At 36.4% G+C, this 15,050-nt stretch overlaps 1 protein-coding gene across 51 annotated transcripts in view; it reads left to right on the plus strand.

Annotated features, from left to right (window-relative positions):
* fryl (furry homolog, like) overlaps positions 1 to 15,050 on the plus strand; it is a 154,096-nt gene that overhangs the window by 115,503 nt on the left and 23,543 nt on the right. For 18 of the 51 annotated variants that reach the window (XM_087297181.1, XM_087297183.1, XM_087297180.1 and 15 more), the window contains 8 exon segments: positions 1,123 to 1,391; positions 2,122 to 2,262; positions 3,222 to 3,422; positions 4,007 to 4,168; positions 4,265 to 4,339; positions 4,420 to 4,596; positions 6,483 to 6,683; positions 8,675 to 8,857. In XM_087297181.1, the coding sequence (XP_087153307.1) occupies positions 1,123 to 1,391; positions 2,122 to 2,262; positions 3,222 to 3,422; positions 4,007 to 4,168; positions 4,265 to 4,339; positions 4,420 to 4,596; positions 6,483 to 6,683; positions 8,675 to 8,857 (1,409 nt within the window). 51 annotated transcript variants of the gene reach the window in all.

A 15,050-nucleotide genomic window follows, 5' to 3' on the forward strand; every position in this document is an offset into this window, starting at 1 on the left:
TAAGATCAGGTCATTTTTGAGGTGAATATTTACCTGGATGAGGATTTAGATTCACTTTTTTAAATTCCTGACTGGTGAAAATGACTTTGTGATCAATATCCATCAATAAGCCTCTGCAGCATTTACAGTCTGCCCCACGTCCTAATTCTCACCCTGTGAGGTGATTGGTTCACATGAGGGCACTATAAACCTCAGAGTAGCCTAATAAAAAGAAAGTAAAGCGAACAAATAACATAGTTATGTCATAATATCCTAAGTTTGATTTGAGTTAAATGATTAGTTCACTCAATAATGACCATTCTCTTATTAATTACACACATTCATGTTGTTCCAATCCACTGAAATCTTTTGTTCATCAAAGACCAATTAAGATATTTAGTACAAAATCTATTAGATCTCTGATCATATACAGCAACTGTCCCAAGAGGTTTAAGTTTATTAATATGGAGCTTCAGCAATACTTTTGTGTGCTAAAAATGACTTTGTTTTGGCCTTCTGCATCAGATCAGGCTGCACATTTATTACGAGCAATATGATGCTTGTGTGCCACACTGCTAAATCTAATGGCAAATGCCTTGTATTGAACTTAGTACACACACACACACACACACACACACACACACACACACACACACACACACACACACACACACACACATGCACACTGATGACTTGACAAGGAAGAGAAAACAAAGGGGAAAAAATCTGTATTGACAGATTTTTTTTTTTTTTTTTGCCACACAAAAGTGTTCTTGGAGCTTCGTATGATTATGATGAACTAACTCTTAAATTTTCAGAAAGGAATTTCATGGATTTTGTGTCTTGACCAGTCATACACCATTTTAATTGAGAATCTGCTCTTTTAATCCTTTTTTCTTATGGTTACCAGTCAGCCAAACATTCAGATATTTCTGTTTAGAAGTGAAACAATACTTTGTGTTGTTATATCAAATGTCTGATATGATTAGGTAGTCATAATCTGCGTCTTTTGTGGATTAAAAATCCCAAACCTGTAAATTAACACATCAGCAAATAATCCAATGTGCATCTGCAGTTTCAGTATCTCAGATTTAGTTTAGCATGTGGGTATTGAAAACTAAATTTTAACTTATTTCCTGTTAGGTTTCCCTCTGAATATCCTGTGCCTTCTGCCGCATCTGATCCAGCACTTTGACAACCCCACGGGGTTCTGTAAGGAGACTGCTGATCGGATCGCTAAAGTGTGCGCTGAGGAAAAGTCAGCCACTCTGGCAAACCTGGCACACATGATGAGCCTGTACTCCACGCACAGTTACTCGCGAGATAGCACCAACTGGATTAATGTGGTGTGCCGCTACTTGCACGACACCTTCGCTGAAATCACCTTTAACCTGGTCACGTACCTAGCTGAGGTGAGTTTGACTGACGTAGCTTGAGATATACCATTGCAATTAAGTACTGAACTGTTGAGATGTTTATTGAAGTATTTAATTAAATAAATAAATATATACTGTATATAAACTACACTACTGTTCAAAAGTTTGGGGATGGCAGGATTTTTAAAATTATATAAAAGGTCTTATTTTTAATACTTCTTTATTTTAATGAATACATACTAAAAGTGCTATTGTTAAATATTACACTTTAAAATGTTTCTCTACTTTAATATATTTAAAAATGCAATTTATTCCTGTGATAGCAAAACTGAATTTTTAGCATCATTTCATTTGCATCGTTATTAGTATCAAATGATTGTTCAGAAATCAAAAATTAGTTGATGCTAAAAACTTTTTAATAACTTTATATCTTGCAAAAAGTGTGCTGCTATATGTTATCCTGAAAGTTTTAATATATATTTTCAGCGTTCTATCATGGATAAGAAAAAAAAAACATTTTAAATGTGTTCATGCATTTTTTCCGGTTAAAAATATTTGTTTTTATTTTAAAAAATCTTTCTGACCCCAAATACTTAAACAGCATTGCTTAGTTCATATAAATATATTTTAATATCTTGTTATCTTTTATTTATCATCTTTTATTTATTTATCTATTTAAATCTTAAAACTGCAACATAATAATGAGGTCACTGTGCTTTCATATACGTTGGTGCTCAGTATATTGTAATCTGTTCTTCTGTTATAGTTGTTGGAGAAAGGACTGAACAGCATGCAGCAGTCATTACTGCAGATCATCTACAGTCTACTGAGTCACATTGACCTGTCTGCCGCTCCTGTCAAGCAGTTCAATCTGGAAATCATGAAGATCATTGGCAAATATGTACAGGTATATATGATGACTACTATTTCCGATGTCAGCACTTAGTCATTGCAGTCACTTATTTTAGTATTAATTTCCCATTTTAAGAGAATATAATACTTAATGTGTATTCAAACCTGTTTTTATGTGCATCTTTGAATATCGCATAAAAGATGCTTAATGGAAATAGCAAGATGGCATCAGTTTTGAAAATGTGCTTAAAAACAGTATGCACACAATTGAACAGAGAACACAAAGAACTTTTTATCTGGTATGTAAAAATGTGCATAAACTACAATGGAAATACATTTACAGAGTAAATTCCAGCATGCGCCTAAAAAAAGTAATGTGATAACAATAATGGGTGCTGCTATAAGACATTCTAAAATATCTTGGACATTCTTAAATCTAATATCTCTCAGCCAAAGTCTATCATCATAGTGGTTTGATGTTATTACCTCCCAAAACTGTTTTGAGCGGCTTTGCTCCCAAAGAGCGGTCTCATGCCTCTAAAAGCTTCTACGTGTTCATTGCGTTTTGTCTTCGTCTTCTGAAGTGCATGTAATTTATTAAATAAGAAAAAATTCCCACAGTGCCTTATCCTATTGCAACAATTTCCATCTTTTTGATATTTGGTGCCAGTTTATCAGGAAGTGATGATCTTTGACTCATTGGATGGAAACGGTGCAAATGTGTGATGTTTCAATTTAGTGCATAAATCTAATTTGCATCTTTGGACAGAAACATAGCTAATGTATGTTAGTGTGTAGTAATAGAGGGTGGGCTTTGCTGTAGGATGTATTTGTTGAAATTAAAAGCCTAGGGGCCGTTTGCTATAGTTGGAATAAAAAGCTGTATCATCGCTTTTTTACTCTGTGGTCTTTATTCTTTTTGTCTCACTAGTTCCTGAAGATTACATTAAGAAAAAAGAGGAAGGTTTAGTGAAAGTGGTTCAAGTTTTTTTTGTTTTGTCTGTGTTACCACAGAGCCCCTACTGGAAAGAGGCCCAGAACATCCTAAAGTTAGTGGTGTCCCGCTCTGCGAGTCTGGTGGTTCCTGATGAGGTGCAGCGTTCTTACAGCACAGAGTCCACAGGCTCCCCGGAGATCGCTTTCACTCGCATATTCAATAACTCATCCAAAGAACTGCCAGGAAAAACACTGGACTTCCACTTCGACATCTCAGAGGTGCTATGCCTGCTGTATTCTTTGTCTTTAGCAGCTTTTATTTTTTACGTGAACTACGGTTCAAATTGTTTAGGGTCAGTAAGATCTTTTAATAATTTTTTTTTTAATTGTTACTTTAAATTTCGGAACAGTATCTAATGTAAGACCTTCCTATTGTAAAAAATATTTTAAAAATTCATTGTTTTTATTTCAAATAATTATTTTTAACGTGTTATTTATTTAAACATTATATTCATTACAGAATTAGTTTTAAAATTGATATTAATAAATGTTTGTTGATCCCCAAATCGGAACATCAGAAGGATTTCTGAACGTTCACAACAAGTAATAATGGAGTAATAATGCTGAACATTTGATAGAATAGTAAACAGTTATTTTCAAATAAATATTACTAATAACTTTTTATATAATTACTTTTTTGTATTCTAACAAAGTAATCAGATTGAATGTTGATTGAAAAATGTTCGAAAACATAAACACCCCACACTTTTGAAGAATAGTGCATGTGTATTGTAATTCCTTTTAAATCATCATAGTAGCTCATTTGATGGTGTCAACCTTATGTTTTTACACTTTCCCCTCAGACGCCTATCATAGGTCATAAGTATGGAGACCAGCGAAGTGCAGCGGGGCGTAACGGAAAACCACAGGTGATTGCTGTGACAAGAAGCACCTCCTCTACTTCGTCTGGCTCCAATTCAAATGGTCTGGTGCCGGTTAGCTGGAAGAGGCCGCAGCTCTCGCAGGTAATGTCAACTATGAGAAACATTTGTCAATTCATAATTATCCTGCTTTATATGGTTTGCTCTGATTGTAACATAAATGTTGTTATCTGTTTCTAGAGGAGAACTCGGGAGAAACTAATGAATGTCCTGTCTCTGTGTGGCCCGGAGTCCGGCATGCCTAAAAACCCTTCTGTATGTTTTTATTCTCATATTCAGAACATTTGTTGAGCTGCATAATCTCAGCTATGAGCTATTAAACCTCTTTTCCGTAGGTGGTGTTCTCCTCAAATGAGGATTTGGATGCAGGTGATCAGCAGACCAGTCTGATCCCCACTGTAGAAGAAGTGACTCGGGAGGAGGAAGCACAAGCGGAAGATGCAGGAAGTGAACAGCAGTTTGGCGTCTTCAAGGACTTTGACTTCCTGGATGTGGAGCTGGAGGATGGAGAGGTGAGCACTGATGTCTTGGATAAATTGGCACGAATTTTGAAAACTTGAAAAAGACTGCTTGATAAGAGACAGAATCTCTGAAGTGAGTCTCGTTTTACTCATTAAAAAAAAACACTACATGAAGAGTATAGTATATCTGTGTATTTCTCTGACATCACCTGCGTCTGTTTGTGCATCTCCACTTTATCTCACTGTCTAAGCTCTCCCTAACACTTATCTTTTTGTCCTCTTTTGCATCCAGGAGCTTCAGGTAAGTTTTAAGCAGTGTTGAGGGAAACGTTTGTGTTTTATGCTTTCTGCTTGTTAAATCAAACACTGTTTCCAGGTCCAGCTGTATATTGAGCACTCTTTGTTCGAATCCCACATTTAAGCTAAGCTTTCATAAATTCATGGAGCCCCATATCTAGATGATTTAATAAAGATGAATCCCCTTTTAGGCCATTTTAAATTTCGGTATGAAGATAAAGGATTAGGGTATTTTAAGTAACATTGCCGTACTCCAGGGGTGGCCAACCCTGTTCCTGGAGAGCCACCTTCCTGCAGATTTCAGTTGCTACCCATATCAAACACACCTGAACCAATTATTTAGGACCTGAACACCACGTGATAATTACAGGCAGGTGTGTTTGATATGGGTTGCAACTGAAATCGGCAGGAAGGTGGCTCTCCAGGAACAGGGTTGACCACCCCTGCAGTATACCATGAGTGTATATTAGCAGGGGTGCACAAAACTTTTTTTGGTGCTGTACTCAAAGGAGTGCCTAGAGATGATGCTCAGTCATCCTCTTGTATTCATGTATAAACATCCATTTTTGTCATTTTGAAATATATGTGCATATGTTATATATTTTTCTATATTTGAAATTTAAACAAACTTCTATTTTAAGTATGTGAATATGCAAATCACATATTTAAAATACAAGTTAAATATTCCATTGTCTTAGATTTTAAAATGCGGGATCAGCTGGTACTTTTACATTTGGCTTGAGTGCCTGGCTTGCAAGTTTGAACTTTGGACTTTAAAAATGTTGTTTAGTTTTCAGCATGCGACACATTCGTTTATTTATCATGAATGTGATGTGTTTTTTGGTGAAGATGAGCAGAAGTTATATAAACCTTATCTTTGCTTGTAGTTAAGCATGTCAAAAAGCGAGTGATTATACACATAAATACACTGTTTGACCAGTTCATACGTGATGAATTGTGGCTCGCTTCTGTGATTTGCTGCAATATGAACCTTCCTGGAGTTTGTGTGGACTGAGCTTCAGACCACCCCATTCAGATAGATTCTGGCACCATTTATGAGTGCAACTGTGCACATGGAAACCAACTTTATTTTACATTCTTTCTCCAAACCACAAGCAAGCTTATGTACAATGTCCCACGTAATTTGAATCACATCAAAACAAATTAAATAATGCATCAAAAGTGCTTCTCTACTACATACTATTACTATTACATACTAGTTATGTGCATCCCTGTATATTAGCATGGATATTTTTGTGTATATCAGTCTGGTTTTTGCTTTTGTGATCTGAGTTGGGCCTGGAACCAGTGATGCGTGACATCAGACTTGACAAGTGGATAAATTATAGGCTTTTTTATTCTTCTGAAAATTTGCTTCCTTTTAGCAAAGATTTGTTTTTGCAATTGAAGCGAAATATATGAATGCGCAAATGATTCATTTTCATTCCAATTAGAGTATAAAGCATTGTTGTGTCGTTCTCCATCTTCCTCAACCCCGCTGTGCTCTGTGGTTGTGCGCATTGTACTGTGTTTCACGTAGTCATTTTAAATTTGTATCATCTTTCTGTAAAATTCATACAGCGTTCAATGCAATGTTCATCTGCTTCTCTCTTATTTGCTTTTTCCTGTTCCTCCTGCAGGGGGAGAGCATGGACAACTTCAACTGGGGTGTGCGGCGTCGCTCTCTGGACAGCATTGACAAAGGTGACGGTGACACCCCGTCTCTGCAGGACTGCCAGTATTCGGGCAGCACGCCCAGTCTCATCCAGCCGGAGGACACCGATGAGTCATCTGAGGAGGAGGTACTGAGCGCTAGCCAGATTCTCACCCGCTCCAACCTCGTAAGTCCCCTCTCCTCTGGGCCCCCTTCACATAGGGGGCACCGGCATGGTGTGTCTGTGCGGCAAATTGGGCTTAGATGCTGCTGCGGCCTACTTAGGCGGGGTTAGACGCTTGCTTTCTGCATAACCCGCATTTTCAGTGTCTAAAGACACTCTCCCTGCCGCCCAGCCAAGCAAACTATTGATTTTTAGTACTTCAGAGCCCCTCTCTGACTTTTAATTCCTTTTTGAATTCTCTCTTTTATTTGTTTTGTGGGTAAGTAAGGTGATGGGGACCATATTTCTTTCTTTCTTTTAGTGATCTATTAGTTATTCAGAGTAGCTTTAATGCAAGGGTTAAGCTGTTTCGCATTCACGATGTACTGTAACTGTTCAGATACTTGATGCATGATCTAACTGGAAGGCCCACACAGAATCTGCACACAAACACAATTCTGCATGATTAAGACAAGTTTGATACCTTGGTCATTCCTACAAATCACAATTTGATTATACTTGTAGCTTAAAAACAAGAAGAACACTTATTGATTGTTTTTATTGCAGGTTTGTGGCTAAACAAATCAACACCTTACACAACTTTGTAGGTTGTGTTTTAAAAGATGATTTAAATGAAGATTGATGTTTATGCACACTTTTGAAAAATTGAGAATTGAGAAATTAAGAAATTCAAAGTGATTATAATGTTTAACTTAATGTTGACATTATGTTGTAGTAATAACTATTGTATTGATTTCCAGCCTTTAATTCAACACATTTTGATAGGGATGCACGATATATCGGCAGCCATATTGTTATTGGCCGATAAATGCTATTTTTAATGTTATTGTTATTGGTCCGAAGTCAAAATTAGGTTGATATCTTTAAGCTGATAGGTTACGTAGTTGTACAGAACTGCCTGCCTCACACATGTGTGGGTCAAACTAGTTCAGATTTGTCCAGTGCACTAAAATGGAGCTTTTCTCAGACTGTTTATTCCTTCAAAGTCTGTCTTTTCTTTGTGTGGTATTGCTGTGCGTTAATGTCTCAGTAAGTAGCTAGTAGCTAACAAGTTTTAATTAAGAACATTTGAGCTGGTTCTTAGTTCTTTTATTTATGTTTTATTTAAAATACTTTTATTTTACTTGTTTTTTTTATTAAATCCCATTTTTATATTTATTCTATTAATTTTATGCAACAGTCAAGTTGCATGTTATTTTGCTATGCGAAGAAAAGGAAATAATTTATTTTTGGCATGCTGATTTATGTTTAATCATGAACATAGGTGTGTATAATCATCTGGCAGTTATGAAATTATTGCTTTTTTTTGCTTTGAGTAGGCTATTCAGTTCATAAGATCAGTTCATACTTGAAGCTTATAAAAGAAAATCAGTTGTTCACTATATAGAAATATAACATTTTGAAATATTTGTATTTATTGGCTATAGTATATCGGTTATCCGCTTCCAAATCTTAAGAGTTACCGGTTATCGAAATCAGCCAAAAAATCCTTATCGTTGCATCCCTACATTTTAACAGGTTTAAATTCCCAGAAAAGAGCACAATATGATAAATAAATCCATTTCGCTTGTGGGCCTTCTCATTTTTAATTAAAAACTTTTTCTGCATGAATGTTCAGATGCAGACCTTATTATTTTTTTTCTTCAAACGTCTCCTCGATTTCTATGTTTTCACCCTTTTGCTTGCTATGGGGCATGATGAGCTACTAAGCAGAGCTAAAGATCCTAATATGCTGCTGAGTGAATGTCATCTTCCTTTTCCTGAATTTTTTTTTTTTTGACATTTTATTTTTACACTGTTTGAATAGTAGTAGAATGTAATTGTTCTTGCCAGCCTTACACAATTTTTTTGGCATGCCGCATGACATAAGATAAATGAAATATTTGAAATACTTTTCATAGATCTATTAAGCACGCAAGCAGAATAACACTTAGTGATGCAGCAATTTATTTTTTTTAAAGCAAAATATTGAATTTATTTTTCTTCCCACACAGCTGAACAGTGATTCTGCAACCGACGATGCCATATCCAATCACATGGATTCCCTACAGCAGTCGCAAGAGTCTTCCAGTAGTGTCCTGACAGAAGAGGCCACGCCCACCCCCCTGCTGCACCGCCCAGATAGCCCCGCCCACGAGACCGCCCGCTCTGACAGCAATAGCAGCCAGTTGCCTGAGGTGGGATCAATCAGGAGTCTCAATAATAAATTATGGTGCACGGGTGCTATTTAGCCAATTTGCATTTCGCTCTTTTGTGATGTTACCTGGTGCTGTTTTCTTACCTATCAAATTCCCCTTATCGTTCAACGATATCAAGCTTTTAATGCTGCTAAAGTGTTACCAAAATGTGTTGCGATTTGAAATATTTGGCTCTTTGTTTTCTCTGCCAAATTGCTGGCGCATGTTGTCTTTGTCTTGCACTGGGTGTTGCTTTATGGGACATTGGATAATGATTGATTACTTTCATGGTGGGGCTTGCTTGCCTGCTTGATGTGTAATTGGGGGAGAGATTTTCATCAGGGACAAACATACACCTCAGGCCTGCTGTGCTAGAACTACCTCAAATTCGGTCCCAGAAAGGTTGAAAAACACACTTTAGGCTCTGAGGAAGACCACTCACTGCTCTCCACGGATCTGCGATCTCATCGTGAGTATTAGTGAAAAATACCCCACCACTCTGAGCTTTACAAGGGATGACAATGATCATTTACTCACCCTCCAGTTGTTTTTTATTCCGTTGAACACTGAAGAAAATATTATGAAGAATTTTTGAAACTGGCTGCCATTGACATCCACAAATATGATGGAAGTCACGTTTCCATTACTCTTTAATATATTTTCTTCAGTGTTCAACAGAATATAATACAAACAAACTGGTGTGGAACAAGTAGAGGATGAGTAAGTGAGCTATCTCTTTAAAAGACCTCAAACATGAGTGCACATTTTGTTCAGTTTGGTCATTTGTATTGCATCATCCCTGGCTATTTTTCATGGACTGGTTTTAGCAATGTTTATTAAATGTCTGTTTTCCAGCCATCAGCCTTACTCTAGATAGCATCTTCAAGAGCATGGAGAGTGTCTAAAAATACAGCTTGAGATGAGCTTAAACAGAGACGATAGATGTATGTTGATATTGTTTTTAAAGCCCTGTTATAGGAGTCATTCACCTAGGTGTCATTATTTGCTCACTCTCAAAATCTTTTCATTGAAACACAAATGAAGCTAGGTTTTTATCTTTTTTTTTCATTAAATGGAAGCATAGTGTCCATATGCTGTCAAGCTCTAAAACTGACTCTTAAAAAAATCTTGATGATTGAATTTTTTAAGTTTTTTATTATTATTATTGTTAATTTAAAGGTGCAGTAGGTGATCTGCCTAAATGATATCCGTTAGCACATTATCTTTGAAGCACAGTTCCTCCCCTGCCGTCCAAAGCCACACCTCTTGAAATCACAAACACGCAAATTAAAGATGAAAGTAGACAACCCCCTAGATCATGTCATTTGCCAGTTAGAAAACTTTATAGTACTTTACAATACTACAATTCAGATTGAAAAACTATTATAATTAGTTTGCTTTCAGTTGTGTAGCAAACATAATTTGTCATAATGTGCATTATTTCATGCATACAAGGATCGCTGGTCTCACTCTCTCCTTCGATTTGTCCTGAAGCGACTACTTAGTGGTTGGCTGGCGGCGTGCAGGAATTACACTTTTTACTAAGCCATACTTGCATGCTAATTCAGAGTAGCTTGGTAAACAATATCCGCTTGTTAAGTGTGACGTCACGCGAAGCGGCTTCCGGGTCCAAGCGCTCTATTCAACTGAATAGGGAGACTCATGAAATGGTGATAATTAACGCAAAGCAATTTAATACTTTCGAAAATCACGGTCGCAATATATATGTCCATGCATAATATCCAATGGCCAGAAAGTGATTAATTTTTTTATAAATTGTTAAAATTTTGAGAGGGTGCTCGCTGCAGAGCCATTTGAGGAGAGGTGAGCTCCAGAGAGGGGGAGCATGAGCTGTCGCTCTTCCTCCTGTAAGCTGTTTTAATGCGTACACCAACCCCACCCCTAACCCTACCCCCAGTGACATCACTCGTAGAAGAAGTGCAAAAAAGGTGGAGCTCAAGCTTAAGCTCCCCCTCTCTGGAGCTCACCTCTCCTCAAATGGCTCTGCAGCGAGCACCACTTGAAAATTTTGGTATTTGTTATGCAGCAAGGCCAGAGATTGTTGTGTACACTATGACTTTATATAAAATTAACTTTAATGTGTGATAGGAATAAAACGTGATCATAAACGAATGATTTCTCCACTCAATTGAGTGGCGGCTTGGACCCGGATACAGTATTACATACGTCTCCAACACGTCACCATTTAACAAGCGGATAGGGACTGCATCACAGGCTGTAATTTTTCATAAATAACCCATTGTGAATATAAAACCAACTTCACCTCAGTAAAGAAGAGTAGGCAGAATATAGCGATTTACTTCTGTTTTGTTGTTCAACTAAATAAAAATCGACATTATCGTTGCCGTAAAAGGAACCTTATCAAATTGAAAATAGTCACATCAAGCGATCTCCAGAGGATTTCAGTGGCTGAACAACACTTCTGTGCATATACCCCATTCATAACACAACACAATCTACATCAGCTTTGCATGACTAAAATACTTCAAAAATAGAGCATCACCTGTCTAAAAGAAACACTTCACCCATGGTGTCATCCTTCCTCCGACGTGCAAAAGTAACTTTAATATTGATTCAGCATTTGTTTTTACTGCTGTCACTCTTGTCCACGTGATCGCGGCTCGCATTGGCTGATCTGCGTGAACAGAAGTGTGCAGATGTACAAATCTATAATTGCTGACAGACAGTTTGGGCTACTTATCAGAATTATGAGAATTGTCGGCCTGACAAATTTTAATTGAACGAACATTATTTAGTCTTATACCCAATATATAAAAATACATATAAACACATTTAGATCATTTACTTTAATTATTACCATAGGACTGTGAAGAGACTTTCAACCAGCACAACAAAGAAATGTTTTTAAAGACAGTCACCTACTGCACCGTTAATCATAGCATTTAGAAAAATTTGTAATTAGCTTATTTGTATCTTAAGGCTTCTGTTTAATTCTAACAATCTTTTGTGGTTTTTGTGAAGTACTTTTTTTAAATTATTGTTTTAGTTAAATTTTTGTTATTGTTTTTAATTGTGGTGCCTCAAATGTATTTCTGTTACTTTCACATATTAATTTTAGGACTTTTTTATTAACTTTCATGTTGGTCATTTCTTTTTTTATTATTCTTTTTTGTTTATTTTATTATTTATTTATTTATTTATTTATTTTATTCATTTTTTTTTTTTTTTTTTTTTTTTTTTTTTTTTTACAAAATTTGGATTTGCTTGAAACACAAAGACTTCTAAATATATTGCTTGAGTGCTTTGAATATACGTTTTAGAGCTTTTTTAGTTTGGTTTTGAAGCTTGACAGCTCCTGACCACTCACTGAATGGAAATAGAAATATAAAGATGTCAGTTTTGTGTTTCAGAGTCAAGCCTTTTCTAAAGTCAAAAGAGTGAAAGTGATGATGATGTTTTTTGGATGTGTGAGTGAACAAACCTATGAATTGAAGAGCGTCCAGTTCGAAGCAAATAAAAACAGATGCACAGCCTGACTGAGAGAACATTAAAGACTGCTTACAGGCTTTATCTACCAATGTTACTAACACTCAACTAACTGCTGAAACCTATTGATGTTTAAATGGCAAACACAAACCTGTGTTGAACGTGATATTTCTTTGACACTTTTAATAGGTCAGCCTTCATGCATAAAACCATCCCCGTTGAGCTGATTTTTCAGTTAACATGAAGCTGTGTATGTCCCATTTCATAGCAGAAAACTCCTCTGGTTGATGTTAATGAATGAACAACTTTTGATCAGTACTTACTCTGTCCAGCCAAGAGCAGCTGAGTTCAGTCATACCTCAATATCAGTTCAAGGGCATCTGGTCTGTCATTCTCCAGCTCTTAGCTTAATGAGTCCAGATAAAACCACTGATGGTCTTACTCATCTGCTTGGCCACCACAGCCAAGAACGCCTAAAAGCTTTCTGTAATACTGGCTCCACGCCACCCTTCCTTCTTCTGTTAATGCATTGCACTCATAAATAGGAGGAGGAGGAGGAAAAAGAATCTCAAGTTCGTTCAATTAGGTTGTTTCTTTTTTTTTTTTTTTTTTTTTTGCTTGCTTGTCTTCTTTAAATAGTTTTGAATAAAACATGAGTCTGAGATGGAGCATTTTGTTCCCATGGAGGCTTTACCATCAGTCATGCCGTGTGCTGGAATTTGTCTTGATGACAAATCGTCCATCAGAGATCTGGACATCATGTGACTTTGTTCCCGTTTGCACAATGGTTGAACGGATGCACATTTAATAAAAATAATTAGGCAAAAATATTAAACAAATTAAACAAAATATGAAGATGAGTTATAGATTTTACTCTTCCGTTTGAAGTAGGCAAAATTACAAATGTTTGTCGATTAATTTTCAAAATATTTATTAATTTAGTCATATTAGAAGTAATGTTTTTGCTGCATGTTTATTCACTAAACTGCACATTTATTAAGTTGACATTTGAGCGAATTAAATTTGGGTTTTTATCAGCCATTGTCCACACTTTATAAAGCCATGTACACACTAGAGTTTGTGCTTGCGAATTTCTGTCATACGATGTTTCGAAAAGGGAAAAAACAATATGATTAGATGTTGATAAAAGCGAGTGATTGGTCCATATTTTACATTTCTTTACAGAGAGGTCATGTTTTGATCTTCTAGTGGTCTTAAGCAATCACATGATGCCATTTTGCAGATCAGAGTTTACCAAGCTTAAATTTTTCAAACGCAGCAAATAGCGCAACTTCTTGCATGAGCTTGCGTTTTTTTTTCTGCTGCATTCGCGTACGTATGAATGAAAGTCTATGGGGCGAAATGTGCAGTCTGACTGCGGCTTAACACATACATGTTTGTATAAGTCTGTATATGTCTATATAATCTTCCAAAAAAATGTAAAAATCCATTCGCTAGTTATATTAATTAAATTTAATTATTGTTTTTACCACAACAACAAACAAACAAATGAACCAATTAAAGTTTTTTCCATGGTTTTGCTACAATAACCATAGTATTTGTTGCAAACAGTGGGAATACAAATGGTAATCTAACTCTAAATGGCAAAAACGTGGTTACTATACTTTTACTACAATCAAAGCATAGCTACTTTCATACACCTTTTGTAATTAAGTAAATATCATAAATAATCATTCACTACATTGTAAATTGCATTTAAATTTAAGACTTCTGTAAGTATTCATGCAGTCCTGATTGTTCCACATGTTATGAGGCTCAGGGTAAAGGTGTTTGATTGATTTTATAGTCAGCTGCTATTTAGCTCGGTGCTTGGTGTGATTTATGAATGGAGATACAGTGGGCCATTTAATATAGATCCTCTGATGTCACAGTTTTATTCCTCCGCTGGTCACATTTGCATCGTAACTCAATGGTGAAAGATTAGCCCCATAACATTATTGATCCCCCTCCCCTTTCCTAATTGAAGCGCTCAATTTGTGTCGCAAAGCCATTTTGTGAGTGGCAATGCTTAAGAGTCCCTTGGTGATGTACACTCTAAGTGTAATGTTCACGCTGCCCAAGTTTGAACTCAAGTAAATTTCTGTTTCTGCAGCCAAGTTCTGTACATATACGGTGTACTTGTATGGCAGTGGGTCTGCTTGGTGCTTATTGCTTGAAAAATGCTTGATAGTGAGTTAGTGTTAGTGATGCATGATATTGGATTTTTGCATTTATCCGATGAGTTGAAATTCTTTCATTTTGACCAATAGCTAGTGCTGATAACCATACTTTAAGCCTATTTTTTGTTTGTGTTCTATAGAAAAATGTTCATTTGCGAGGGTCATTGTTTTATTTCAAAATGTATCAAATCAGACTTGTGATTTTACTGCTTAATAATGATAATAATAATTAATAATAATAATATTTCCTTACATTTATATAGTGCTTTTTCTATTACACAAAGTGATTTACACAATGGGGGGGATCTCCTCATCCACCACCAGTGTGCAGCATCCACCTGGATAACGCGACGGCAGCCATATTGCCCCAGCCCACACACCAGCTGATTGGTGGAGAGGAAGAGGAGATTTCAATATGAAATAGGGATGATTAGGAGGCCATGATGGACAGAGGCCAGTAGGCAAATTTGGCCAGGATGCCGGGGTAAACCCCTACTTTTTTTCAAAGGACACCTGGGATTTATAACAACCACAGAGAGTCAGGA

This window comes from Danio rerio, chromosome 20 (genome assembly GCF_052040795.2).
Source record: "Danio rerio strain M-AB ecotype USA chromosome 20, GRCz13ab, whole genome shotgun sequence".
NCBI lineage: Eukaryota > Metazoa > Chordata > Actinopteri > Cypriniformes > Danionidae > Danio > Danio rerio.